The sequence below is a fragment of the Suricata suricatta genome, chromosome 3 (genome assembly GCF_006229205.1).
Source record: "Suricata suricatta isolate VVHF042 chromosome 3, meerkat_22Aug2017_6uvM2_HiC, whole genome shotgun sequence".
NCBI lineage: Eukaryota > Metazoa > Chordata > Mammalia > Carnivora > Herpestidae > Suricata > Suricata suricatta.
The window spans coordinates 149,984,584-150,011,631 of NC_043702.1; the positions used below are offsets into that span (position 1 = coordinate 149,984,584).

The 27,048-nt window shown below is 51.9% G+C and overlaps 1 protein-coding gene across 1 annotated transcript in view; it reads right to left on the bottom strand.

The window, feature by feature from the left end:
- Window positions 1-993: 993 nt before the first annotated feature.
- Window positions 994-27,048, bottom strand: part of PIK3C2B (phosphatidylinositol-4-phosphate 3-kinase catalytic subunit type 2 beta) — a 65,441-nt gene continuing 39,386 nt past the window's right edge. The window contains exons 14-34 of the mRNA XM_029933391.1: window positions 25,977-26,144; window positions 25,306-25,417; window positions 24,022-24,164; window positions 22,299-22,487; window positions 20,988-21,081; window positions 20,738-20,832; window positions 19,896-20,076; window positions 19,021-19,128; window positions 18,328-18,420; window positions 17,383-17,512; window positions 16,099-16,235; window positions 12,306-12,475; window positions 11,668-11,824; window positions 11,210-11,319; window positions 10,166-10,367; window positions 9,584-9,708; window positions 8,210-8,327; window positions 6,312-6,393; window positions 5,819-5,925; window positions 4,089-4,217; window positions 994-3,024 (exon numbers count right to left, since the gene is read on the bottom strand). Coding sequence (XP_029789251.1) covers window positions 2,836-3,024; window positions 4,089-4,217; window positions 5,819-5,925; window positions 6,312-6,393; window positions 8,210-8,327; window positions 9,584-9,708; window positions 10,166-10,367; window positions 11,210-11,319; window positions 11,668-11,824; window positions 12,306-12,475; window positions 16,099-16,235; window positions 17,383-17,512; window positions 18,328-18,420; window positions 19,021-19,128; window positions 19,896-20,076; window positions 20,738-20,832; window positions 20,988-21,081; window positions 22,299-22,487; window positions 24,022-24,164; window positions 25,306-25,417; window positions 25,977-26,144 — 2,839 coding nt within the window. The 3' untranslated portion in view covers window positions 994-2,835. The remainder of the gene's footprint in view (window positions 3,025-4,088; window positions 4,218-5,818; window positions 5,926-6,311; window positions 6,394-8,209; window positions 8,328-9,583; window positions 9,709-10,165; window positions 10,368-11,209; window positions 11,320-11,667; window positions 11,825-12,305; window positions 12,476-16,098; window positions 16,236-17,382; window positions 17,513-18,327; window positions 18,421-19,020; window positions 19,129-19,895; window positions 20,077-20,737; window positions 20,833-20,987; window positions 21,082-22,298; window positions 22,488-24,021; window positions 24,165-25,305; window positions 25,418-25,976; window positions 26,145-27,048) is intronic.

The following is a 27,048-nucleotide window of genomic DNA, read 5'->3' on the forward strand; positions in this document are numbered from 1 at the left end:
CTTGGAAGCCTCACAAAATTTCCCGGTGTGACACAGGACACCCCCCTGGAGAGTTTTGAAAACTTTTGGGTGAAACGCTGGCACAGGGGTCACACGGCCTCCTTCTTCCATTTGGTGGGTTCTGGGCTACGGCTGTGTTCTAATGACTTAATAGTAGTAAGGCATCAGTTTCCTCTTTTAGAAAATGGGGTTGGTTAAATATCATTAGACAGTAAACTTTTTAAAGTTTATTTATTTATGGAGGGGAGGGAGGGACAGAGAGAAGCCCAAGCAGGCGCCGTGCTGTCAGCTGGGAGCCTGATGCAGGGCTCGATCCCATGAACCTCAAGATCATTACCTGAGCTCAAATCAAGAGTCCGATGCTCAACGGACTGAGCCATCCAGGCGCCCCTAGGCAGTAAACTCTTAACACGCAGAGATTGTCTTAGTTTGTCTTTGTGACCCTCAGGCTGGTACGGGGCCCAGTGCCCAGCGCCCAGCACCCAGCGCCCCACCCCAGGAACTGTACTCTTTGTGAATGGAGGCATCCACTATGTAGCACCAGTAAGCACCATACACCATTGTGGACAGAACTAATGAACGAACCATATCTACTTTTCAACGGTAGCTGAAAAATGACTTCGTTTATATTAAAACGCTCTGAAAACTAACAAACGTTACACCAACTTAAAGGACTGTAATAAACATTACCTATGAGTTTGCACACGTTTGGAGTCAATCCTAGATTCCAATTCCAGATCCAAGGCTGCTGAGCTGTGTCCTTAAGAGAGGTTACTCCAAGCCTCTGTTTCTTCGTCTATAAAGTGGGGATACATACGCCCGCTCACCTGACCACCTCGTTGGGAGGCCAGCATTGGCTGACAAGTGTCAAATGCCTGGGGCGGTGCACCAATGTGCAGCCCAGTTCCCAATCGTAAGACCACCCCTATTATTGTTTTCATCTTGTACACCAGCTGTCTGACCGTAAACATCGACCAGTTTTGAAAACGATAGTTTTGTTTTTCTCAAATGTCATTTATTAGAAAATACAATTCCAGAGAAAGTAGCGGATACAAGGGAAGAGGGTACAGAAACACCTCTTTAAATCAGGGGCAGAGAGGGTCAAAATCAAATGAGCTACAGGCAAAAAGCCAGTAACCCATCTCTGGTCCATTCACCTGGAGGAGTTCCCCCGCCCTGTTCCCCCTTCCTCCAGCCCCTCCCCCACGGTGGCCACCTTAGCCTTGACATTTTTAACCTAAAAGGAAAGCTTACATTTCCCGGCTACCCTGTGGCTTCAGCGAGTGGAGCCTTTTTCTCTAGTTATGGAATGAGTCAGCAAACGGGGGAATTTCTGATCCTTGGGGCTGAGAAGGAAGCTGGGATGGACAGTTCAGAGCATCCTCGATTCCCTCCCCACCCCGATCCTGGGGAACATCCAGCCAATTCGGGTTTAAAAAGTTAGTATCAAATTCAAAGTCTCTCCCCCTTTCTTCCAAGGAATACACAGCCCTTTGGAGTAAAGCACAAGAGTGAATCTTAACTCCAACTGGAAAGGAATAAAAAATGTAAGAGACAAGAGACCTGGTCTCTCACTCCTAGCTCGGCTCCCAGGATCGATCAGCCCCTCCGATCCGGCCTTCTCCCAACCAAAGAACATCACTGGAATCCCCACCCAAGGCCCCTTTTCCTCTGCTTAGGGCATCCCTTTGGCTCCAGACGAAATAGGTTTATGGCCCCATAGAATGAGGGAAAGTCTTATTTTTTAAAAATGTGACAGAAATGGAGTTTGGGAAGAGCAGCATACAAAAAAAAAAAAGGTGGTGTGGTGGGTGGTGAGGCCACACTGGCATCTGCGGCCGAGTCCCCCTCCCCAGGGCCAGGGTGCCCTTGGGGGGAACCAAATCTGAGGGCTGAGGCAGCACTTCATCCCACCCGGGGAAGAGGAAGGGAGAGAGACCTATGGAGAGCACCCCCAGCGTAGTCACAGGGACCGATGGTCCCCAAAAAGGCCATGAGAATGGAGGGTAGAAGACTGGATTTGGGGCGAGGCCTAGCAAAGTTGGGGAAGATGAAAGGAAAAACTGCCCCTGAAAGAGCCCAGGTCCCTGAACACGGGTCCTCTGCAGGGCCCATTGGGAAGGTCCTTCCTTACACACTTAGGTATCACATCGCTCTCCTTTGGAGGCAAAATCAGAAAGGCCCGCAGCAGGCCTCAGCCCAGCAGGCCAGCCCGCCCCGCCCCTCCCCGCCCTGCCCTTAGAGAGGGAGGGCTCTGACCGAGGACCCACTGGGCCCCTCCCCAATAATTCCTATAGATAGAAAAACACAAAATGGAAAAACAAACAAGCAAACCAACAGAACCGTAGGGGAAAGTCCAATAAGAACCTTAAGGATACGAAACGTTCAGAGTCTTCCTCGTTTGCCTTCCGAGGCTTCCGTGTCCAGTCAGGACAACATTACTGGTTCATTTTTTAAAAATAAAAATAAAGATATCCACCCACCCTCCCTCAGAACGCTAATTCATACAGCCCGCCCCACGCACCCCCAGCCAGGCATTGCTCCCTTGACACAAGGTAAACTTAAAACTTCGCTGCAACCTCACAGCCTCCGTGCAGCTGCTCCGCGCAGCCGACCCCAACGCAGTCGGCAGAGGAGGGGGACAGCAGAGAGCATCTTCCTCTCCCAGTCTCCGTCACAGGGGCTTAATCCGCCTGGACGAGAGGGGAGCCCGCCAAGGGCTCTGTCCCTTCACAAGGAAAGGGCACATCGAGCAAAGGAGAGTCCTCTTCCCCCTGCACCCCACCAGCCTGGGGTCCTGGGCAGGGAGGAGATCGGAGGGGAGCTCTGCTGGGCTCACAAGGTCTCGTGACTTCGAGACCCCAGTGCGAACCAGCCAGTCTTCTCCTGGGCCAGGTCCAGCTCTCGAAGGCGGATGTGCACCTCCCCGAGGAGAACGTTCTCCCAGAATCCTTGCTCGCTCAGCACACTCAGCTGCAGCTCTCGCTGCTGCAGGTCCCCCTTGGGGATGCCGTCGTACACCAGCTGCGGATACAGAGAGCAGGATGAGAGGGGACACAGAGTGGGGAGACACTGGAGTCTGTGGTGGTCTGATCTGGCTGAGCTAAGATGACTTATCTCCCCAACCAGAGGCCACGGGAATAGAAAAGGCCCTTTGGAACCCAAGAAGAGCTTTACAGAACTTTGCTCTTTGGGGCTCCTGGCCGGCTCAGTCAGAAGAGCAAGCGATGCTTCACCTCGGGGGATCTCGGGGTTGTAAGTTCAAGCCCCATGTTGAGTGTAGAGATTACTTAAATAGAAAGAAGGAAGGACAAAAAGAAGGAAGGAACGAACTTTGTTCTTTGCTTAGAGTTCAGGAAGGTGAGGGTTTTTAAAAAAATTTTATTTAAAAGCTTCCAGTTTTTTCTTGGGGTGCATGGGTGGCTCGTTGGTTAAGCATCTGACTTCAGCTCAGGTCGTGATCTCATGGTTTCTGAGTTCAAGCCTGCATTGTGCTCACTGTTGTCAGCATAGAGCCCGCTTCAGATCCTCTGTCCCCTTGCTCTCTCTAACCCTCCCCAACTTGTACCTTGTCTCTCTCAAAATAACCTTAAAACAAAAAGTTTCCTTTTTTCCATTTCTTTATTTTAGAGAGACAGGGAGCGTGAGCCGGAGGGGGGGGCGAGGGAGGGAGAGAGAGAATCTCAAGCAGCCCCATGCTCAGTGGAGAGCCCCATGCAGGGCTCTATCCTACAATCCTGGGATCGTGACTTGAGCGGAGACCAACTACTAGATACTCAACCAACAGTGTCACCCAGGAGCCCCGCAGGTGAGGGCTTTTTATTGGGGCCACGGCTCATTATCAGCAAAGGCCCAGCAGTCTCCTCCTTCCCATGGGACAGGGCCAAGGCCCTGCCCAGGCTCTGGAATCCCAGACCTAAGGGTCCGCACACTTGTTTACATGAAAGGCCAGACAGGAATACAAACAGTCTGGTCTATGTCACGAGTACGCAATCCTGAGGCTGCTACATGAAAGCAGCCACATTCCAATACAACTTTATTTCCACAAACAGGTATTGTTGGCCAACCCCAGCCCCTCCCCCACACACCATCTCATTGTAGGTGGGGTTGCAGGTTTTCCGGGCCACTTTGGTTTTCTTCTTAGTGGTTTTCTGAGGGTCAGGAAGGAGGTAAATCTTCACGTAGGGGTCCGGGTCATTTCCATCCTGGAGCAGTTGCTACAAAGGGAGTCAACATTTTACAGATGTTAAAAAAAGATGACTCATATGTCTGTGTGCTTGTCACCATCCCTATGATCACAACCTGATCCGGACTCTCCTCCCACACACCTGGCTCCCTGCAAAGCCCTGTGCTTTGTCTGCTTCCCCGCTTCCTCCGTTCTGGAAGAAATATACACCATGACAATATCAGGGGTCCTACAAAAACAGCAATCCGATGGCCTATTATATCCGGTCTATACTTTCATACAAATGCTCAGGGCATGCTGGTCTGTTTTGACTGAGCCATTGTGTCCCCAGATATCTTCCCGCCTTGCCCAATGCCTTTGTCTATTTTGTCATTTGATCCAAGTAACCCCCAAGAGGTGGAAAGGGAGTCAGAGAGAGATTAAGTTGCTTGCTGAAGGCCAGCCAATTAGTGATTCGTCCCGCCTGATCCTTTTTAATTAGATCTTGTCATGCTTCTGCTCAAAAGCCCCCAATGGTTCCCATCTCGCTCCTGGTAAAAGCCACAGTCCTGACTGTGGGGCTCGGGGTCTGGAGGGCTGTGCCCTCTCCAGCCACGTCACCCACTGGTCTCCCCTTTGCTCTGCAGCCTTCAGCCACAAGGACCCCTTGCAGTTCCCAGCACACCCCGGGGCAGGCTCCGGACCCAGGGCTTTTGGATCTAACTGCTCCTCCTCCCTGGAACAGTCCTCCCCTCATTCCAGCTTTGCTTGAACACCTCCTCATCAGTGAAGGCTTCCCTGACCACTCTTGACAAAATTGCCACTACTTCACCCCAGTATTCATTATCTGCCTTATTTCTCTCCAGAGCACTTACCACTATCTGACCCGCCATATACTTTACCCATTTGTCTGTCTGCCTCTTTTTACTAGAGTGTAAGCTCCCTGAAGGCAGGGATTGTATTTTGTCTATTTACCCTTAGATCTAGAGCTAATAAGTCAGTGCCCGGCACAGAGCAGGCACCTGATGAAGATTTGTTCAATGAATGAATGAAGAATGAATGAATAAATGAATAAAATCGTAAGAGTAAAACCCAGGGAGCTCTGATTCCAAAGCTCACGTTCCTGCCAGACACCAGAGTCCCAACCTCGGAAAGTCCAGCACATTGCAGGTATTTAATACAAGTCCCCTTCCCCTTCCTACCAAAAACTTTGTAATTATACACTGCCTTGATTATGCTCTGGGGACGTCATGTGGCTGCCTTATCGCTACAACCAAGTATTAAGCCCTTTGGGCCTCTTCCTTATAATAATCATCATAATTACAACACTAGCACCAGGCGTTTTGTTAAGTGCTCTGTATGCACTATCTCATATAATCCCTCCATAACTCTACAAGGTAGATACTAACATTATCTTCATTTTAATAAGGGTCCGAGCAATTAGGCTACTTGCCAAAGACCACAGGGAGTAAGAACCTGTCTCTGGTATTGCTTGCTTGGTCCTATCTTAGGCCTGGCCTGGTAGTGGGCCCACCGGGGGTACTCAGTAACTTTCGTGGTTACTCTCCTGAGACGAAGGGAGAAAACTTCTGACCAGTCAGAGAACTACCAGAAGAGACAGAAAGCACCACGGGAAGATGGGTGTGTACTTACCAAGCCCCGGATGTGCATCACCATGATGAAGAGTTTATTGTTTTTGTAGGAGATGGACAGCTTCACCTCCCCTCCCACCTTCCCGACGGGCCGGGCCCATGAGCCATCTGGAGTCACAAAGAAACCAAGAGAGGTCATGGAGGCAGTCTTGTCCCCACCTGGTGCCAGGCAGATGTCGCCATGTTCCTCTACCCCTTCCCCCCACCCATCCCCCTGTATCTTCCAGTCAGGTTCCTGATACCAGATGGGGGAACTCTCAAGTGATATCTGTGAATGTGATTTAGAGTGGGGCTGAGACGTTCTATCCAATTTGTCTTGTGTCATCACCAGCTGGCTATTGTGCACGAGGAGCCTGGGGCCCCACAGCCTGAGCAGGAAGCCAGATCCTCTAGCCCGTAGGCAAAGAGACGGAGTGAGGGAGGGGGACGGGAGAGACGACCCCTGGGAACGGCTCAGAGAGGCTGGCGGGAGTGTCACAGAGAGGGCAGCGTACCTGAGGACTTGGGAGCTGGGCTGGTGCCCGTAGTCTTGTCATCTCGGGGCAGGGGGTGGAAGAAGGTGTACACCAAATCACACTGAAATGGTATCAGACACACAGTCACTCTTCAAGACAACGACCCCATAAAAAAAGGAAAGGGACCATTCCAGATTTAAAAAGTCTTGCTAAAATGGAACAACCAAATGTCATATGCACTTCTTGTTTGGATCATGGCTCAAACCAACCAGCTGTAAAAAGACTTTTGGGGATGGTAGGGAGATTTTCAATATGGACTATGTAGTAGATGATATGATACTACAGTTATAAAGAATACACAGTATTTAGGGATAGAATGTCATGATGTCTAGGATTTACTTTAAAATACTTCATACACGGGGTGCCTGGGTGGCTCTGTTGGTTTAGCGTCCGGCTTCGGCTCAGGTCATGATCTCATGGTTCATGGGTTCGAGCCCTGCATCAGGCTCTGTGCTGATAGTTAGCTCACAGCCTGGAGCTTGTCTTCAGATTTTGTTTCTCCCTCTCTCTCTGACCCTCCCCTGCTCATGCTGTCTCTCTCTCAAAAATAAATAAAACATTAAAAAAACTTTTTTTAAATAAAATAAAATACTCCATACAGGGGTGCCTGGGTGGCTCAGTCAGTTAAAGCATCTGATGTTAGCTCAGGTCATGATCTTATGAATCGTGAGTTTGAGCCCCGTATAGGGCTCTGTGCTGACAGCTCAGAGCCTGGAGCCTGCTTTGCATTCTGTGTCCCTCTCTCTCTCTCTCTTCCTCTCTCTCTCTCTCTCTCTCTGCTCCTCCCCTACTCACACTCTGTCTCTCTCTCAAAAATAAATAAACACTTATAAAAATCTTTAAAAAAATACTTCATACAAAAAAGAGATGAAGCAAATATGGCAAAATACTAACTCTTTGGGTGATGCAGATATAGGCATTCATTATACTGTTTCTCTGCTTTTTTTTAGATGTTTGAAAGGTCTCATAATAAAAAGTTCTTTAAAAAGGAAAAAAACCCCAAAAACAAACTAAGTCACATCAGGTCAAAAGTAGTCTGTTTGTTTGTGCTGCCCGCCCCCCCCCCCCATGGACACACATACACTTTTCAAACAGAGAAATATCGGAGGCAGCTCTGAACAGAGACCACGAATCCTACTCTGGAGAATGATTCCTTAGTCTGGTAGGGAAAACAGAAACTAAAATGTGTGAAAAATACCTACTCTAGCATTCTTGGAGGAGGCGGGGAGACATAATCTAAATATCTCTCAAGAAGCAAATGGTTAAGGAGATTTTGGTATTGCAAGTCAAAGTATAATTTCGTACAGATATTCAAAGTTCTGCTTACTATATAAACACCAAGCGAGAAAAAATATTATCAAGTGATATTGGAGCTATGACCAGTATAAAGCAGTGAGAGTCACATTGGCCTATAGACAAATAGGAAGGAAACATGGAAATGGAGTTAAATGATGGGTCGGGGGCTGGGGCTCCTGATGCCTACATTTGTTTTTATGCCCATTAAAATACCAAATTACAATACCATTTGTTTAAAAAAAAAACAACCTAGGTAGATACACACCCAACCTGCTCAAAAATCTTTTTTTCTTAAGGTTCTGATCACTTGCAGCATTCCAGGACCGTCTCTGATACCCATGCCCGCCTACACGCGTTTGGTGTTTACCCGCTTGACCCCAGACGCTGGAGCCCCGTCCCTCCCTCTCTCGTCTTCCTCCCTCTCTCCCGCCTCCTCCTCCTCCCCCTACTCTGCAGTCAGACCCAGAGGAACCAAGTCCCGTCCTTGACCGCCAGGGGGCGCGTACCCTCCAAGCTTCCACTACATAGTTCCCCGCCAAACCCAAGCGTCAGGAACAACCCACGACAGTGTGCCCACTCACCTCGGCCACCTCCGAGGCTGCGTGGGTCAAGTGCCAGATGTAGCGGTTTAACTCCTCCCTCCGCCGCTCGGCCACGGCCTCTCCCCGCGAGCGACCAATCACGAAGCGACTAGGGAAGCTAGAGAGGCAGGTGGGCCAAGGGACCGCAGTAGGGGCAAGAAGGGGAAAGAGAGTGAAGAGGCGGCAGGCTTCGGTCACATTTCATCACCACTTTTAGCGACCTGCCCCGCATGCCCCATTCCTCCCGCAGCTCCGGGGCCTGCTCCTGCGACATGCGCCTTCCCGAAGCTTCTCACACTGCAGTTCTAGGGCAGTTCCAGGGCCGCCAGACAAGAAAACCCAGGCTTCTGGACGGAGCCTTGTGGCTCCCCACCCTCAACCCCACCTCAGGAGCCCCCAGTTTTCCCCGATCAAGGTCAAAATGCATTTGAAAAACTGTGGTGACATACACATTACACAAAAATTACCATCTTAGCCGTTTTCTAAGTGTAGGGCTCAGTGGCATGAAGCACATCACCGCATCCCTCGCCAGGGCTCACATGTCGCACAACTAAAACTCTACCCATGAGACAACCCCCCACTCCCTTCCCTCCCTCCAAGCCCTGTTGGCCACCACTCTACTTCTGAATTCTTGGAATCTGGGTACTCTAGGGCCAGATATAAGTGAAATATTACACAAGATTTGTTTTTTTTGTGACTGGCTTATTTCACTTAGATCTTCAAGGGTCATCTGTGTTGTCACAGGTGGCAGAATTTCCTTCTTTTCAAGACTTAATAATATCCCACCGTATATACATATACCAAATTTTGCAGATCTTTTACTCTTTAAAAGACAAGAAACTTTGAGGGGTATCTGGGTGACTCAGTCAGTTAAAAGTCCGACTTGGGCTCAGGTCATGATCTCACGGTTCATGAGTTTGAGCCCCATGTTGGGCTCTGTGCTGACAGCTCCGAGCCTGGAGCCCGCTTTGGATTCTGTGTCTCCCTCTCTCTCTGTTCCTCCCCCTTTCATGCTCTGTCTCTCTCTCTCTCTCTCTCTGACTCTCTCAAAAATAAACAAACACGGAAAAAAAAAGACAAGAAACGTTGAAACAAAGATTCCATCAGTCCTCTGCCTTTAGACCCAGTTTTCTCTCCTTCTCACAGGTGGTCTCAAGCTTATTTTCAAGGCTGGGCTGAGTCAGGAGATGCCAGCCAGCAGTGGGGAGCAGTGGGGGCACTCGTCATCACACTGATTACCAGGCCAAGGAAACAAGCAGATCTTGGCAAGGGCAGTTTGGGGATCCCCCAGTCCCGCCCACTGCCGGTCCCCTGTCCCTCCCCAGGGTCTCCCTGTGCAGCTACCTGGGCAACAGGGAAGAAGGGGGCAGCTACCTGGGCAACAGGGAAGAAGGGAAGAGCAGACGCAGTTTATTGTGCAATTCCTGGAACTCCTCAAACGTCCGCTGGATGTAAGTGGCCTCGTGAGCATTCTCTCGCATCACCTTGACCACATAAATCTGCAAAGGTCCAAGTCTTAGACAGTACCTGCCAAGCCCTGTGTACCCAATGAAGGGAGGAGGTAAGGGAACAGAAGAGGGTATGTGTGTGCCGTGTGTGTGTGTGTGTGTGTGTGTGTGTGTGTGTGTGTGTTGAGGGAGTGCACTTTCCAGAAGGAAAAGAGCAAATGTGCCTCCAAAGAAGAAGATGATAGATCCTATGTCTGCAGGAATCTGAAAGCAAAGATTTCCTGCACATGTTTCAGAGGACCCTTGACCCAGAGGTCAAGCCACTCAGTTCAGCTCCCTGATTCCAGCAGCCTGCTTGCGGATGAGAGAGGGAGGTGGTCTGTGACTGTGACTTCCGACACGGGAGGCTCACGACTCCAGTGGCCACGAGCAGGTGTGAAGAGACACAATCTCAATATGCTGGGGGTGGCGGGGGGCAAGGCAGGGTTGTGTTGGAGAAAACACTTACGTAGCCCTTGTTGGGGTGGAAAACCTTCTCATGGTGGCAGAGAAAAACATCAGTGATGCGGCCGGAGCTCTTGAGTGTGTGTGTTCGGGGGGCAAAGGAAAGGGTCAGCCGGTCGTCAGAGCCCGTGAACTTCATCTGAGCCAGATTGTGGATGAAGAAATTAAGCTTTGTGGCTACACTGCCCAGGCTGGACTCAATCAACCTGTTGATGCAGGACGATGGGAAGGAAGAGATGTAACCACGACCCCAAGTCCCCACTGGCTGGACAGGGTTAGCTCAGCAAATATCCCCCTGACACCTGAGACCCACACGCAGTTCAGACAGAATCCTTTTGCCTGTGTAATATCCTCGTAGAGGGCTCGACGGGCACACAATCATCTATGTGCAATTTCTTCATGTGGATCTTGGGGTCTGGTCTCCCCTCACTGCCCTCCTGAGCCACAGATGGTTAAACCAAGATAGGAAGGAATTAGGGGTCCCACCACAGGGTCAGCATGCAAATGTGTACAAAGAGTAGGTGTCCAGTACAGTGAAGCCTCACCAAGCACTGTCCAATCTACAGATTTCAGATTAAAAGGAGAGGCTCTATGTTAGACCAACGGAGAAAACTCGGTTCACTACGTTCCAAAAAGCACACGAGAAGACGGAGACATCACTGACACAGACAGAATTACGGACATCAGCACCTAGATACTTCCTTGCTTTTATGCAGCGGGACTAACAACACTGTCAAATATGGGAACATGGGACTCTGTGTTTTGATAAACAGAAAGGTTCTGATCCAGAGAGCTAAAAATGCCTAAAACCCCACAGTCATCTCACAAAGTCTTTGACCAACACCTGGCAAGGACGTAAGTAAGAACAGCGGCTCTACACAAAGATTTGCACCAACAACTGAGTCAGAGAAGTCAAGTAACTTACAAAGTCAGAGGCAAAGTTAGGACAAGGCGCATTGTCAGCTCTAAGCTCCACCATCTGAGCTGAGCATTTCCTGTCTCCCCAGCCCTCTCCCTCCTCGCCACCCTCCCCCAGGCAGGGCATTACCTAGTGAAGTAGGTAGTGGCATTGGCTTCCGTGTCCTGAGGCCTCAGGGCATCATACACGTACTTGAGGTCCTCCAGGTCTGAGAGCTCAGGGATCCCACAAGACAACATCTAGAAGAAAAGCAAAGTCGGAGAGACGGGGGCACCAGTAACAACCAGGAATCCTTGCTTCTTCTCCCACGAAGGCAAGATGTTCTACGACAAGTCTCCCCAAACCTCTTAGAAGGTGAGAGACAGATGCCGTGGGCAGTGGCTGGACGGCCACGGGAATGGAGGGGCTGGGGCAGGAAGTCAGACACTACAGAGATACCGCTGTCCCCAGCAGTCTGGGCCCTGTCTTTATCTAGACCTCAGAGAGAAACAGATCTCCAGAAATCCTCCGAAGCAAGACCAGGGAGTCTTAAAGAAGGTGCTAGATGATAAGAAGGAGGGGTTCAGAGAGAGACGGGGGCTCCTCACCAGGCCCAGAAGGTTGAGGAAGAGGTGGGTGTGCTTGCGAATGAGGTTGTAGGCTTGGCAGCAAAGGTCGACAAAATCCTGGAAGCGGCTGGAAGGCTTGTCACCCCCGTTGATGACATACGCCATGTCCGAGGTGAAGACAAAGGGGGCACGGTCCCTGGGCCGCGGGAGCACATGGGTAGAAGGTCAACACGGAGGACGGAGCCCACCTCGTGGGGCACATCAGAGAGTGGCTCCCCTCACCACCCGTGGGCACCTGGAGAGCCGGGGCTCTCACTTTATCCTCCTTCTCTTCCTACCTTAATCTGAAACGATTCCAGAGACACCCTGCATTGGTTCCCTGTCTGTGAGCTACGAATATTTGTTTGCAGATACCTAATCGTATTCCCGTTCACTGTGGTTTGGGCTCCTTTCCCTATGCTCCCTCCTCCACAGGGAGGGAGAAAAGCTGGTCCCCACCTTCTTCCCCAAGGCCTTGCAAGGCCTTGACCTCTTTGTCCGGCTTCTCTTCTCCCACACTGCTCAGCTCAGGGACCACAGTACAGTCCTTTCCATCACGGACTTGCATTCAGCTCTGGACCATTTCTGCTGACCTCCTGGCCCCCACACACACCCTGGCTACAGGAGACCACACTCACCGCTTGATGTTGCCAAACATCTGAGCATGGCCCAGGAAGCGGCCGAAATCTATGTGGAACATGTGGCCGGTGGTCTTCATCATGATATTGTCATTGTGCCGGTCACAGATGCCCAAGACGTATGTGGCCACGCAGCAGCCGGCACAGGAATAGATGAAATTCTCCACGGCCTGGGAGGGAGGCAGGCAGAGGGGAGGACAGGACATAAAGCTGGCTCCGAGGGACTCCAGGGGCCACAGCTGGATGGAATTCAGCCAGCCCTGCCCTCTCCCCCGTGAGCCCCAACAGCCCCTCACACTGCCCGTTCAGCCTTCATCATGTCCGGACATACACACGAAGGCAGAGAAACGTCTCTCCTGTCTTACGGGGTATAAGGTGACGGAGGGCCTGTGTGTGTATCTCTACCACTTGATCTGCAATCCATTTTCTTCTGCACTTTTCTTTCTCCTAGGGAAACTGGTTGGAAAGACCGTGTACTCATCTGGGGGCCCAGACGTGACCAGCCCTGAATGAAGAGACTTTATCAGATAGGAAGACTCGTGTTGACGGCATTTAGGAATGTCGTCTCTGCTCAAGCACAGCACGGAGGCAGTCAGCTCAGCTGACCCTGCTCAGCGTCCGTCCGGGCTTCGCCCTGCCCCCACCCACCTCCCTTACCCAGGGTTCCTGGTAGCAGCTAAACGCTAAACTAATTAAAGTTGTTTCACTCCAAAGAAGAGCTGAGGCAGCTCAACACTCCTAGGGGTGTTTTACACTTGAAAATCAGACATCTCTCGTTAGCAAACCACGTGAGGATATTTTTAAGTTTAAAGCAGGAGGAGAGGGGCTGAGGGATTCGATCCACCTTATGTGATCGGGTCAACCTCTCTGTCCCCTTATTTGTCTTTCCAAGAAGTAAAAATAATGGAACTAGCACATGGACACCTTTCACCCTCTGAGTCTTCTTTGTGAGGTTTATAGGAATCCTAAGAATCAAGAAAAACTCATCCACAGAGGGCAAAAACTGTGGTAGCCAATGAGGAATGGACAGACTTGAGACTGAGAGAAAGCTTTCCAGATAGGGAGTGTGTGGCCCCGCCCCAGCCTCTCCCCACCAACTTCCACCCATCCTTCAGGGCCTTGAGTCCCAGGCCCTCCAGCTCCCACACACCCTCCCCCATGGAGCCCCAACAGCCCCACTTGCTACCACCATTCACTCAACGCTCATGCTTTTTTTCTCCCCAGGGTTTTGGGGATCTTCTCTCCCTGCAGCCCCTTGGCCATCCATAAGGTCTGTTTCAAAACTGGCCACACAGAGGGTGCCTGGGGAGCTCAGTTGGTTAAGCATCCGACTCTTGGTTTCAGCTCAGATTATGATCTCGCAGTTCGTGAGTTCGAGCCCCCCATCAGGCTTTGCGCTGACGGCAGAGCCTGCTTGGGATTCTCTCTCTCTGCCCCTCCTTTCTGCACTTCCCTTGTTCACTCTCTCTCTCAAATAAATAAAAACTTATAAAAACATATTAATAAAAAAAAAGCCACCAGAAACCCCTTGCCACTTGTCTAATTAAACCAGATGACTAATCCACAGGAATCTGAGAACAGAAAATCTATAAAATCACAGAATGCACCTTCTGGAAGAAAAAGACCATTCCTAGGAAAGGGAAATAGATGACTGAGGACAAACCACTCAAGAAGAAACATTACCCATCACCTCCTAGTCTGGACCTTCGTGTCCATCAGCTTGTCTTTCTGCCTCAGACACTCTTTCCACCCCGGACGCATCCTATCTTGACTCACAAAATAGCGATAAGCCTGTGGGTAAATGACTCCAGTCTCATCGGCTGAGCTCTGTGGAACATTAGCTGCACGAAGTCTCACCAGACCAAAGGAGCTCTCCTGACTTAAGGGGTTTTCCCTTGAAGGATGTGGAGAACTCTGCTGAGCCAGCGGCCAGGAGACGGAGAGCTCTCCGTCCTCTCCTATTGGAGGTCGTCAGAACAAACTACCAGCACTGTTCTAGCAGAGGGACTAGAAGAGCTGAGAGGTCCCAGAGAGCTACCTTTGAAAGACTGATAGTAGACACAAAGGCACAGAGCTGGGTTCTCTGTGAAGTCTTGCCATACGAACTTCTACAATATTTATTATGGCTTTTTATTATATTGGCCAGAAGAAATCATAATTCCAGCACCAAGGGCAGTGTCTCTGCATGGTGGCCATTTAGTACCTGAAAAATGTATGTTAGTAATAAATAGTATATGGGACGGAAGGGCGGGAGGAAAGAATCCATACTACTCCTCTCCAAGGGTGGAGGATCTTGAATGTGGCAACGTAGAGAGGGTGGGTTTTGAGGGGTGAGGAAAGGAACAGATGGCTGGAGCAGAAGTTATCAGAAGAGAGGAGGTGGGCGGGGCCGAATCACCAAAGGCTTTGTGTGCCCACGCTATGGATGCTGGACTTTTCTTCTAGGACATAGGGAAGTCACATGAGTGGTTTATACGTTATTGAGGAAAACAACTTCTGACGTCAAGCAGGGGATAGCCATAGGAGTAGAAGATAGGACAGAAGGAGAGGCATTCCAGTGGTTCAGGGGACAGAGAGCACAAAGGTGAAAAAAAAGAAACGAAGAGAACAGATGTGAGAGATACCAGGGAAGAAAAACCAACAGGGCTTTAAAGAGCAGAGGGGAGGCAGAAGGAAGCTTTAAGAAGATTCCTGACTCTGTCCCGGGTGACTGCACGGAGACTCATACCATTGACTGACAGAAAAGACACAAAAAGGCAGGTTTCAAGAGAAGGCTTGGGTTTGTCTATACAGGAGTTTGAGGGACAGGTAAAATACAAGCGGAGGTGTCCAGCAAGCAGGTGGCTCAGAGCAGAAAGCTTGAGGGAGAGACGAGGGAATGGCTTTGGACAACGTCAGCAAATGGGTGGCACTTAAAGTAATAAGATATGAAGGGCTGGCACAAGAATACAAAGAAAGAACGGCAGGCCAGGAATTAAATCCCGGGATTGCAAACATTTAAGGCTGTCTAGAATCATCTCATTAGATGTTAACCACACCAACATTCTGATTATAATTTGGCTGTTCCATAGGTTTTGCCTCAGGGACAAGTAGTACTGAGGTCCCCTTGGAAGCTACATGATAAAAGTTAGTGTTCTGGTTTATAATCAGTCTCTTATGAGTTGGTTATCATGACTTTGTTCCTTACCCTAAACTAAATTAACGCAGACTACAGCCGTGGAATGGCAGACCAGCAGGCCATCAAGGCCCTACCACGTGACAATGGTCCACCAGAGGAACAGGTCAGTCTCCTTTCCTATTATCTCTCATATCTAACTTTCATCCTGGGTTCTGCCTTGCCTCAAAACAGCGCTGTCCTTGGGAACCACTGAGTGAATTTGAATTCACACCTGTGAAAGGGGGGGGTTGGATTAAAATGATCTCTGAAGTCTCTTCCCACTAACCCTTGTTCTACAAGGTGCCACTGACGCTCTCTGAGGACACCCGGGATCCAGGATCACGAGGGGTCCAGGCCCTTTCTTGAAAGGTGGCCCCCCTCCTCCAAAGTGCACTCTGCCAGGGGGATACAATGACAGCTTCCCAGTCACAGGCCGGCGGATCTTCTCAGTCAGCTTACCACAGTCATCGGACCCAAACCTGAGATAGTCAGAGGCTCCCATGACCCAAGTGTGTTTGCCTCCTCCTGACACAGCGGAGCCCATCTCCTCTGTGCGTGCACAGGTCTTGTATTAACACAGCAATGGGCCTGGGTCAAGCGTGCCCCACCCCGCCTCACCCCCAGCCCCGCCCCTACCTTCTCATACTCGTCCTCCCCGGGGTTGTGTTTCTGCAGCCAGTCCGCCAGGGGCCGGTCCTTGAAGGAACCGGTCACCCCGTGCTCCACCTGTATCTTGCGCAGCGTCTCGGCATTGGGGATCATCTCCACCATCCCTGTGAGAGGAAGCATGGCTGTGGCAGTCCAGAGCAGCATGGAGGGGACCATGGCGACAGAACCCTAGAAGCCTGGCTGGATGCTTCCCTATCAGTTGAGCTCTAGGATATGTGGACAAAGTCTGATAATAAGGGGAGAAGGATAACAGTGGAAGAAATATCATTCCCCAAGCCTCACAGTCCACACTGGGACTCTGGGTCTCTTTTAGTCTCCCTTAGAAACAGAAAAAGAGTAGGGGCGCCTGGGTGGCTCCGTCTGTTGAGAGTCCGACTTCGGCTCAGGTCATGATGAGTTCGAGCCCCATGTCAGGCTCTGTGCTGACGCCTCAGTCTGGAGCCTGCTTCGAACTCTGTGTTTCCCTCTCTCTCTGCCCCTCCCCCACACATGTTCTGTCTCAAAAATAAATAAACATTAAAAAAAATTTTTTTAAACCACAAAAAACGCAGAGCAGCTATGAACTAACTTTTAGTTTTGGAATTTTCATATGTGTGTGTGTGTGTGTGTGTGTGTGTGTGTGTGTATTATTCACACACGTATGAATAATGTTTATGGATATTCATATATATGTATGAACACTTTATAGACACACACATATGAAACAAGAAAGGTATGAAGTCACATGTAGCCATCATCCAGCTTCAAAAATTAATCAACATTTTGCTAATTATGTTTCACCTTTCACTCACCCAACTCTGCTTCTCCTTCCTTTTCGGAGTGTTTTGTTGTTGTTTTCAAAGTAAGTTCTGCACCCAGTGTGGGGCTTGAACTCACGAGATCAAAAGCTGCATGCTCTACCCACTGAGCCAGATGCGCGCCCCCGTACAAATCCTAGACCTGTCCTTTGACTCGTAAATATTTCAAGTATAACAAACAAGGACATAACCATTGTGCCATTCGCCCACCCAAAAAATTAACAATTATTCTTTAACCTGACCCAGTCTTTATTTGAACTTCCCCCCTACTGTTTCAAAAAAATCCCTTTCTATGGTCAGTTTGTCTGAATCGGGCCCCAAAGTCCACACAATAGGTCTGGGTGTTATGTCCGCCAAGTCTGTTTTTATTCCACTTCTCTCTCTGTACACATGCTGAGGCATGGGCAGAAGGACAGTAAGCAAAGGGGTGCCCTCCCCCCACTCCCCAACTGACCTCTCCCCCGGCCTGTGGAGAAGCAGCGGAAAATGACCATGCGCATGTCCAGCCCCTCTTGGACCCAGATCTTGCTCATGATGCGAATCATCTGCAGGGTTAGCATGTCCTGGCGCAGGTCGTCCCCACACTGGATGGAGAAAATGACCAGGGCTCACCTCCACCGCCTCGCCCAGCTCCCAGATCCCCCCAGGGGAACTACACTGGCCCAGACAGTGACAGGGGACTGTCCGGTTTTCCCACCTCCCATCTAGGCTCACACCAGGTCAAACCGCCAGCGATGGGCCAGGAACCACATTTTGCCCACATGATGCTTCAGCTCTTTCTTCAGTCCCACATCCCTGTCTGAACTGATCAAATTCCTGAGCATCAAGCCTTCCTTAAACTTGAGCATTTATACCTCGGATGTGGTGCCTACACACAGCCAATAAATGAGTTACAAAGTCGCTACGTGCGCTTCATCTCTCCCTCTAGGTTATGTGCTCTCCGACTATCCTTTACTTCTCAGACTCACGGATGTATGGATGCATCAGCTAGAAAGGACCTGAGGGCTCATCTAGTCCAACCTGCACCTGTTATCTCAATTTCCTTTTCAACCTTGCTGTGTGATGCAGTCATCCAGCCTCTGCTTGAATGCGCCCAGGTACAAGCAGATCACCACTGTGCCCATTCATTGTGGGGACAGCCTGCCTTCTAGAAAGCTTATCCTTCTGTATACAGAGCTGCCAGTTGCTTAACTCCGCCTGCCAACATTCTGTTGCCAGCCCACGGGGCCCACGCAGAATCAGTCTATTTCCTTTGTCACCAGATAGTCTTTCATGTGTGAAAATGGTAGAACCAAGGAAGAGGAAGAGAACTGCCCTGGAGCTCCAGACCCCCTTCGGCCCCCCCTTCTCCCCCTCCCTCTACTCTCTTCATCCCACCAGGCTTGGGAAGTGTCCTCACCTTGAAGATGACACGGATGTTCTCGCCCAGGGGATCCACGTTTTGGAAGGAGAGCTTGAGGGGGACGGCATTGGAGTTGAAGTAGGAACAGTCCTGCCACGGGAGAGAGGGTGGTGACGCGGGTCACGAAGGAAGATGGCCTCAGCCTCGTGGGTCAAGTCAAGCTCCTGCCGGGTGGCCTGTTCGTCATTCATGCCAGATTTCTCGGGAGCCCACACTCCTTCCCCGCCCCCACCCCGCTGCTCCGTCCACTGCCCTGCTTTAGTTTGTTACAGCCTTGGCCCCGATATCCACACGCTTATCCCTTCGGCAGACAACCTACTTGTACGTGACTCCCATCTACACCTCAGTCTACTCCTCTGTAAAATGGGGCCCACAACAGTACCAACTTGTAAGGGTTGTGAGGGTGAAATGGGATAACCAGCATAAGTCACTCAGAACAGCGTGGGCACAAGGCGGTGCTCGGCAGTGACAGAGGACAGCTGCCTGGACTTAAACCCAATGTCATCAGCCCTCGACGCAATTCCTCCACCCGGTACAGCCATCAGACCAAAGCCCGTACGTGCGACCGCTGGGAAGAGGCCCTGGCATGCCTTTCTTCCTAATGTCTCTCATGTCCCACCAGCGTGGGAAGGCCTCACCTCCACTGAGCCCTCCCAGCTCCAAGAGCTCCCAAACCCACCAGTCACTCACCCTGGGCACGATGCCCTTAACCAGCAGACTAGGGCTGAGTGGCAGGCGGCAGGAGCCGTTGAGGGCAAAGAACTGCCTCACCTCCTCCAGACCCGTGCGGAGGATCCCCTGAGAGGGAGGGAGAAGAGAGCAAGGGTGAGAGGGTGCCCATAGGTGCCACTCGGAACCAGGCCTCTCCCGGGGCTGGGTGCCCAGGAGCGGGTGGTATGCACACCACTCTCTGAGAGGTGTGGACATCCCCCAGGGCTGTGAGGAAGGAAAAGCACTGCAGCCTGGGGTATGGCGCCTGGGCCAGCGCCTGGGCAGCAAGCCCACACAGCTACAGAAGCGAGGCAGATGACATGACAGTGTGAGGCAGGCCACAGTGACCGCGGGAGCAAGTGCAGCTCGAGGGGGTGGGGCTGCTCGGGCTGTTGCCAAGAAAAACCAACAATCTGGACTTTAAATTCTCCCAATGTTTAAATGTGGGCATCCAGGAACACCGTTGGCCTAACGCAGCCCGGTTGTACGAACAGATAAAGGTCCTCACTCTGGGTAGCATCAGCCCTGACCGATGGCTCACAGCACAGTGAACAAAGTGGACTAGATTTCAGCCCACACTTGCCCTCTCTGTGTGGGTGCTCTTGTGCAGCGAACAACTCATACACATGTGCTAAGCCTTTAAAGCAAACCGTTAAGTAAAAATTTTAATGCTTTGCAGGCCAAACAAAACCCATCCATGGGCTGTATCCAGCTCACAGACTGTCAATTTGTGGCCTATGGGTTAGAGACAGAGGCACTTTGTTCCAGTCCCTAAATCACAGATGGTCAAGTGCCATCCAGCTGGTCAGGATGCCTGAGGAGTTATTGATGAGTGACAAAAGCCCGGGGCTCACCTGCCGGGCAGATGGGGCAGCCTCCCGGACCTGCTGGGCCAGCTTCGCCAGGGTATTGACCAGCCAGCACTGGCGGTTAAATTCCTCTCTCAGCCCCTTGCCGCAGCAGCACAGCAGGGCTGCCAGCAGGTACTGGTAGCGAATGCTGAACTGTGAATCCTTGAGGCCATCCTTCAGCAACCTGCAAGGCAGAGGGCATGCGTAGTGGGGACACTCGGCGTCACAGGCGAGGGTGTGTCGTGGGGGAATGGGGTCAAATCCAGCTCTGGCTCCCTGTAAAACCCACCCCAAACCTGGGAGGGAAATCGACTCTGCGTGCAGACCTCATACAGAGGTGTTCATCGGTCTCCTGGTCTGTGCCCGCGGCGCCTTTAATTAGAGCTCAAAGTCCCCTGCATCTCACTTCTCCTTTATATATGTATTTTTAAAGGTTTGTTTATTTGTGAGAGAGAGATAGGGCGGGGAGGGGCAGGAAGGAAACAGAAGATCCAAAACAGGCTCTGTGCTGACAGCAGAGAGCCTGAGGTGGGGCTTGAACCCATGAACTGCGAGATCGTGACCTTAGCTAAAGTCGGACACTTCACTGACTGAGCCACCTGGGCGCCCCTCGCCTTTATATTTGTGCCATGTGTGGGTGGAAGGGACGGCCAGGGGTGATCCTCACTGTGCCCTTGGGCCTGAGACCCCCCACCCCCCCACCAAGGAGAAGGTGCTAGCCTGCGGCCACATGGTAAGTTAAGCATGCACGGGGACCCAGACGGCTCAGCTCCCCACCCCTGCACACCTGAGAGTAAAATACACCCGAGGGAATGCCTGCCTCCCACCTCCACACACGGTTTTACCAGAAGAAGTAGTGAGTCACTCTCAAGTCCGAGACAGCTCGTTTCAGGAGGAATCGCACCAAGGGGCTATCCAGGTAGCACTCATACTTCAGGGCCTGTGGAGGGGAACGTGGGTAGGAAGATGTACTGACTGCCCTCGGTCTAGACCCGCCACGGTCCTGGGGACCCTTGGTTCCACAAGGTCAGCGCCAGCTGACTTGGGGCCTGGGGAAGGGACCATCTGGCCCCGAGGGAAGGCCAGCCCGCCCACCTGCACGAGCTGAGGCAAGTAGTCGAGGAGCTCAGCATCCGACAGCGAGCCGATCCACTGCACAGCCATACGACGCACCTCCTGGTCCGGGAAGCTGCAAAACAAGGGCCCGGGCCCTGATGACCCAGCGGCAGGCGCTGCGGCACCGGAGTGAGCCACCACCCTCGCCCCTCGGCTTCGGAGACACAGCTGGAGAGAGGAGAGGTGTCTCAGAACCTGCGATCCTTAGCACCTTGTCTGGAGAGCAACCCTTGAGGATGGCCCTGTCCCCTGGTCAGAGCTAGCAGGGGCCATGGGGAAACAGGACAGTGGCCACCGTCATTCCTGGTAGGATCTAAAGGAAACCGGACAAAGTCGTCCACCCCCTTACTGAAGATCTTTTCCTGAACTCCCACTGTGCCAGAAATTCCTGTCATCAGAGAGCCCGTGTGTGGACTAAAGCACGAGAGTGTCTTTTTGGTGCCATCATTTAATGTAAAACCAGCCAGGCGTAGAACGAAGAATCACAGACTTTCATATAAGCCAGTGCCCCCTTGGCAGAATTTAATTTAGCAGAGATTAGCAAAAACGTTGCCTCAAAAAGTCCTGAAGGCAAGCCACATGGATTGGGTACATTTGAATTAGTAAGCAAGAGAGAAGCAAGAAAGAAGCCAAGAATACTGGGGACCATCTGGAAAAGGCAGCCCAGGGGTCTGAGACGGGTGGCGCGTGTCCCCAGAGGACCCTTCAGAGGGAAAGAGAGAGGATCTTAATGTCGAACTAAGTGATACGGTTTGGGTTACACGGGGGCGTGGGTGCACCTGTCAAGATGCAGCAAATGTACAGGCTAAGGCTCAGGCATTTCCTTGTATGTAAATTTTGCCTCCAAGGAAAAAACACAGACTGAGTTCTAGTTAATGATATATATAGGCTGGAGTGTTTGGGAGGGAGGTAGGGTGTCTGCAACTTAGGTTAAAATGTATTAAAAAAAATACGATGGATTGATGGATTGATGATAGATACACACGTAATAAAGCAAATACAGCAAACAGTTAAATGGTCGGAATCTAGGTAGGAAGTACATGGAGGTCTACTGCGAATTTTTCAGTTGTGTAGTATGCTTGAAAAATGTTCATAATAGAATGCTGCGGGGAAATGAGACAAAGAAAAGGCAAAAAAAAAAAAGGAGAAGTGAAAGAGCCCTGAATTTCCTAGACCACATTACCATTTTCCCCAGGGCTGGCTCAGGTCCCTAGTGGGCAGTGCTAAGCCCCGGGGCTTCTGGAGGGAACACAGGGTCAGGAAACGTGGGTGTTGGGTGTTGCAACTCACGTGGCATGCAGGAGCCCCAGGGCATCCTGGTGGTTCATGTGGGTCCACTGCTTCAGGAGAGCATAGATGTCGGGCAGGCAAGCCCACTCCCAGCTGGGGGCGCTGGCGAGCACCAGGGGGAGTGAGCTCACCTCAGAGTGGCAATAGTATCGCTTCTCCCACAGGCGCTTCTTGTCAGCATCAGTGAGCCTGCGGGTTGTAGGGGAGGAGGTGACAGGGAGTGCCTTCAGTCAGAGGTCAGGGTACTCACTCTCCAAGAGAATGCTACACATTCTCCCATTCAGTGGTCCCCAAACCTTGCTGCACATTACAGTCCCCTGGGGGAAATCTGTTTAGTCCCCATGCCTGGGCCACAGGGAATACCAGCTGAGTCAGACCCTCCTGGGAAACCAGGCTTCGGTATTTTTAAAAGATCCCTAGGGGCGCCTGGGTGACTCTGGATGAAGCGTCCAACTCTTGGTTTCAGCTCAAGTTATGATTTCATGGTTTTGTGAGTTCGAGTCCCACGTTGGGCTCTGTATTGACAGCATGGAGACCGTTTGGGATTCTCTCCCTCTCTCTACCCCTGGACTGCTCACACAGTCTCGGTCTCTCTCAAAAATAAATAAATAAAAATTTCAAAAGATCCCTAGGTGATTGTCCTGTGTGAAGCAAAGTTTGGAAGCTGGGGCCCAAATCTCCTCTCTGATCCTGACATTTCGGGACATCTCTCAGTCAGACTGACAAAGGCGAGGGGCAGCAAATTTGCTACCGTCCTGTGGATGCCCTTAGAATATCACTCCCAAGTTGAGCCACCAGAGGGCAGTGGCCCCCACATGGCAGGGCCTGGATGGCTGAGAAGCCTCTGGGGCTTCCTGGGACCAGAAGGAGGTTTGAGAGAACCCACAGCTAATTAAGCCTTGCCTGAGATCAGGTGTCTAATGGGAGAAAGGAGCTGACGGGCTAATGAAGCAAGGGGTCAGCAGAGGAGTGGGGGTGGGGGTCTCTAGTTGCTCGGCTACTCTGGCTCCCTGGGTGGGACAGGAAATGAGCCCTGTCTCCCTTGTTCTCTGCCCCCCCCACCCCGCCACACACAGACATGCCTTGCCCAAGGCAGGAGCCAAAGAGGTATAAGGGGAGAGCCGGCAGGGGAGGAGCCCCATCCCACCAGCAAATCCAGCTCTGGGTCCCTCCTCACCCGACCCACTCCAAGCCCAGTGAGAGAAGCAGCCCCCGGGGATGACATCAGCTTGGACTCACTTACCCCTGAGGGCTGCCAGCTTGCCCTGACACCAGATCCTTTTTGGAAAGCGGCAGGGCCAGAGAAATGCAAAGGCTGTGGGTGTGGCCGGGGCAGGAGGTGGGGGGCAGGGTGGAGAAGACGGAGCCAGCTGTCCCCATGGACAGGACAGGTAGTAGACAGCATATCTGGGGCGTGGGGGCAAAGCTCTGGTCCCCGGGGCCAGACAGGAGGGAGTCTGGGCCAAGCTCCCATGTAGGGATGGGCATTCCTAGGTCTAATTCCCTGGCCCTGGCCTCTCCATTCTGCCTGGTGTCAGCTCATGAAAAAGATCCCGGAAGCTGCCCTCTGCAGAGCCCTCTCTCCCGCTTCCTGCCCAGGAGGCAATGCCCACTCCATTCCACCTCCCCTCCCAAGGCAGGAGGGCGGGGACTTGGAGCTGGCAGGTGACAGGTCAGACAGAATGGAGCCTGAGCCACACGTGGGGAAGACCTCAGACCTCACCAGTACAAGGACTCCTTCTGCATGATGTTCTGAAGCACACGTTGGTCTTCCTCCCGGAGGCTGCCAAATTCATAGCGGGGGCTGAACTTGTCTCCGGGGGGGCTGGTGAACTTGATGTCAAAGGCTGAGGTGGGGAAGTCAATCTGGAGGATGGTACCAGAGAAGCGAGGAGAGAGAACAGGCCAGAGAATGAGGAATGTCACCTCCCAGGTCTCTATAGAGTCTCTGTCACACACTGGTGGCCCTGCTCTTCTCCCTACCTCCCACGGCCACCTTCCCTGAAGGTTCTTTTAAAATAATGCTGTTGGACTTGGTGGTCCTTAAAGTCCCTTCCAGCAAAAAAATGAGAAAACAGGGAGAGGGAGAAAAACGGGAAACTGAGAGTATCCAGGTGGGAGGGGGCCGGGCCCAGGCGATATCTTTGGACAGAAGTGTCACCAGGTTGAGCCCCTGGAAGAGCTGCCTGATGGGAGGTGGGACCACATGACCGATGAGGGCCCTACCGACTCTAAACCCTGTGACCCTGAGTCCCCTTGCTCTTTGCCGCCAGATGTTTGTCTCCTGAACTGGGCATCAGAGCTGAGCCAGCCAGTTCTCAAAAGGGGTTCTACGTTCCCTTATTCAACAGATGTTTATTGACCCGTGATATGTGCCAAGAACAGCTCTAGGTCCTGGGCATCGAGTATAGTTAGTTAAGACAGCCAAAAATGCCTGCCTCTGGAGCTTTCATTCTCTATCATTCTATTTTATTCTATACCCACTTTGATATTCCATATTCCATACCAAAGCACCCCATGGTAAAAAGGGGGAGCCAGAAGGCGGTCTGTGGATTTTGGGCTTGACCACCCCTTCCTCCTCTCTGCAGAGAATGGGCAGTGCTCCCCTAGAGCACTGGAGTGACTGGCTGCAGGGCCGGCTTCCCCTCAGGCTCCAAGGGGAAACAACTCAGATTTTCATCAGGCTCAGTAATATAAGGGTTCGACACAAGGGACTCCAAGGAGCTGAGCTCTGGTTAGGGGTGGAGGTGCTCAGCCCCTGCCTTCAGGCTCCTTGAGGTCAAAGTTGACCTCCAGGAAACAGCACACAGATTCCACAGAACTCTCTCCTGCTCCGGGACTCCTGGTCCAACCACACTCACCCTGATCACATCAGCATCCTGTGCCCAATGTGCTAGCACTTTCCCTTACCGTTCTAGCCCAAACTGGAAGGTAGAAAACATGGAGCTGGCTCTTGAGCAGTCCCGAGCAGTGGGTAGGAGGGAGGGCCCTGGGGCCAGGGTCTCACCTGCAGGATGACGCTATCCGGCTGGTGGAAATTAGGTGCACTCCAACGGGCACTGGGGTTTTCCTGTGTTGCTGGCCATAAGCCCAGAAGCTTCCGACCACAGGTCAGGACTCTAAGGGGGATGGGGTGGGGATGAGCCAACGAATGCAATGGTGAAGGAGGTGGTTTTCCTCCTGCTCCCCCATCCAAAAATCTGCCTTGGAAGCCACCACCCAACTTCTCTTTGTCATTTTCCCCTAAAGAACATAGGCTTTCCTTCTCATAAGTCCTATGAAAGCACACGCCGTCTAGGAAGCCTCGGGAGGACCTGGTGGTGGAGATGCCCCATGAAGCACAGCTGGACTAGATGACCTCTAAAGCCCTTCCAATGACAGCACCCGATAGCATGTGACCTGAGCACTACATTTCCATGCCTACTTCCCCCACCAGCACCCAACCCTCCTGTGCCATAGAGTCCTGCCCAGAAAGCTCTTGGTTACATCAACTGTCTTGGTTTCTAGTCCTGTGCCTTGGCCCCCTCCACCAGGGCTAGGACCCTCTGGACTCTGTCGGTGAGCCCCAAGTGGCCAACTCTCCCAAGGGGCACTGGGCAGTGCAGCAGCCGGGCCCTTCTCTCTATCCTTCTTCTTCCTTTCCAAGGCTAAGAAGGCGCTGCCCTGGGAACCACGTACTGCCTGAAATTGAAGAGAGGGGTGGTGACCCAGCCCAGGGCTTCGGGCACACGCCGCTGCTTATTGGCCTCAGAGGAACTCCCAGGCAGGGGGATGGGCAGAGCGTAGAGTGTGGCACACAGCAGGGTCTCCCGAGGCAGCCGGTTCACCTGCACAGGGAAGCAGATCCTAGGGAGAATGGGAAACCAAATAAGGAGGTGCCACCTTGTGACTTCAAGGGACAGGTGGCCCAGGAGGTCAAATTGAGGCTGAGAACTTAACCTGTCTCTCGGGATATCGGATGTGCTCCCTGGGGAAGCCTTCTTGCAGAACCAAGATGGGTCCCAAACCATAGGCAAAACCTCCACTGGATGCTCCCAGAGGCACAGTATGCTGTTTTTTTTTTTTTTTTCCAGCCTCTCAGTAGAGTGAGGCTAATGTCCTGAATTTGAGGCTACCGTGGTGGCCAGACAGAACTTAGGTAGCCTGAGCCATCTCAGAGTTAGGTGACTGCAGGTCCAGTACTATAAGCCATCCCCTCCCTTCCCTCATTTCAGGATTTCTGCAAAGGGTTGTCAAGAAGCTGGTCCTTTTGAGAATCCTTTTGAACGGAACAATCCTCATCCCTCCCCCACCCCACCAGGCTGAAAGCAACCAGGAAGTAGCAGCAGCATGTTCTTTGCCTTTGGGTCACCCTCCTCCCGGCAGTCCTCCCACCTGTCTGTCCAATCCTGTCCCCTCTTCTCCCAACCCCCAGGGCACCAGATGGTTTGTTCTCACCCCAAAACATGTTCAAAGCCAAAGGGGCAGAGTCCCAAAGTCCCTGGGGCAGAAGAAGCAAAGTGGCCAGAGATAAGAACTAAGACTCATAAGCCCTGCCACTACCCAAGTCCAGAAGTGCTCTCTCCGGGGTGGCCCCGGAATCATGCCCAGCCACTCCCTCCAAGTTCAGGATAAGGAGCCAGGGTGGAGTCAGATAGAGAGAGGAGGGAAGCTGTCGAAAGCGAGGGAGGACCCACATTACCTTTTGGGGAAGCTGTCCCTGGGCCAAAGTCCACACTGTCACACCCTCCCGGCCAGCCAGAGGGCACAG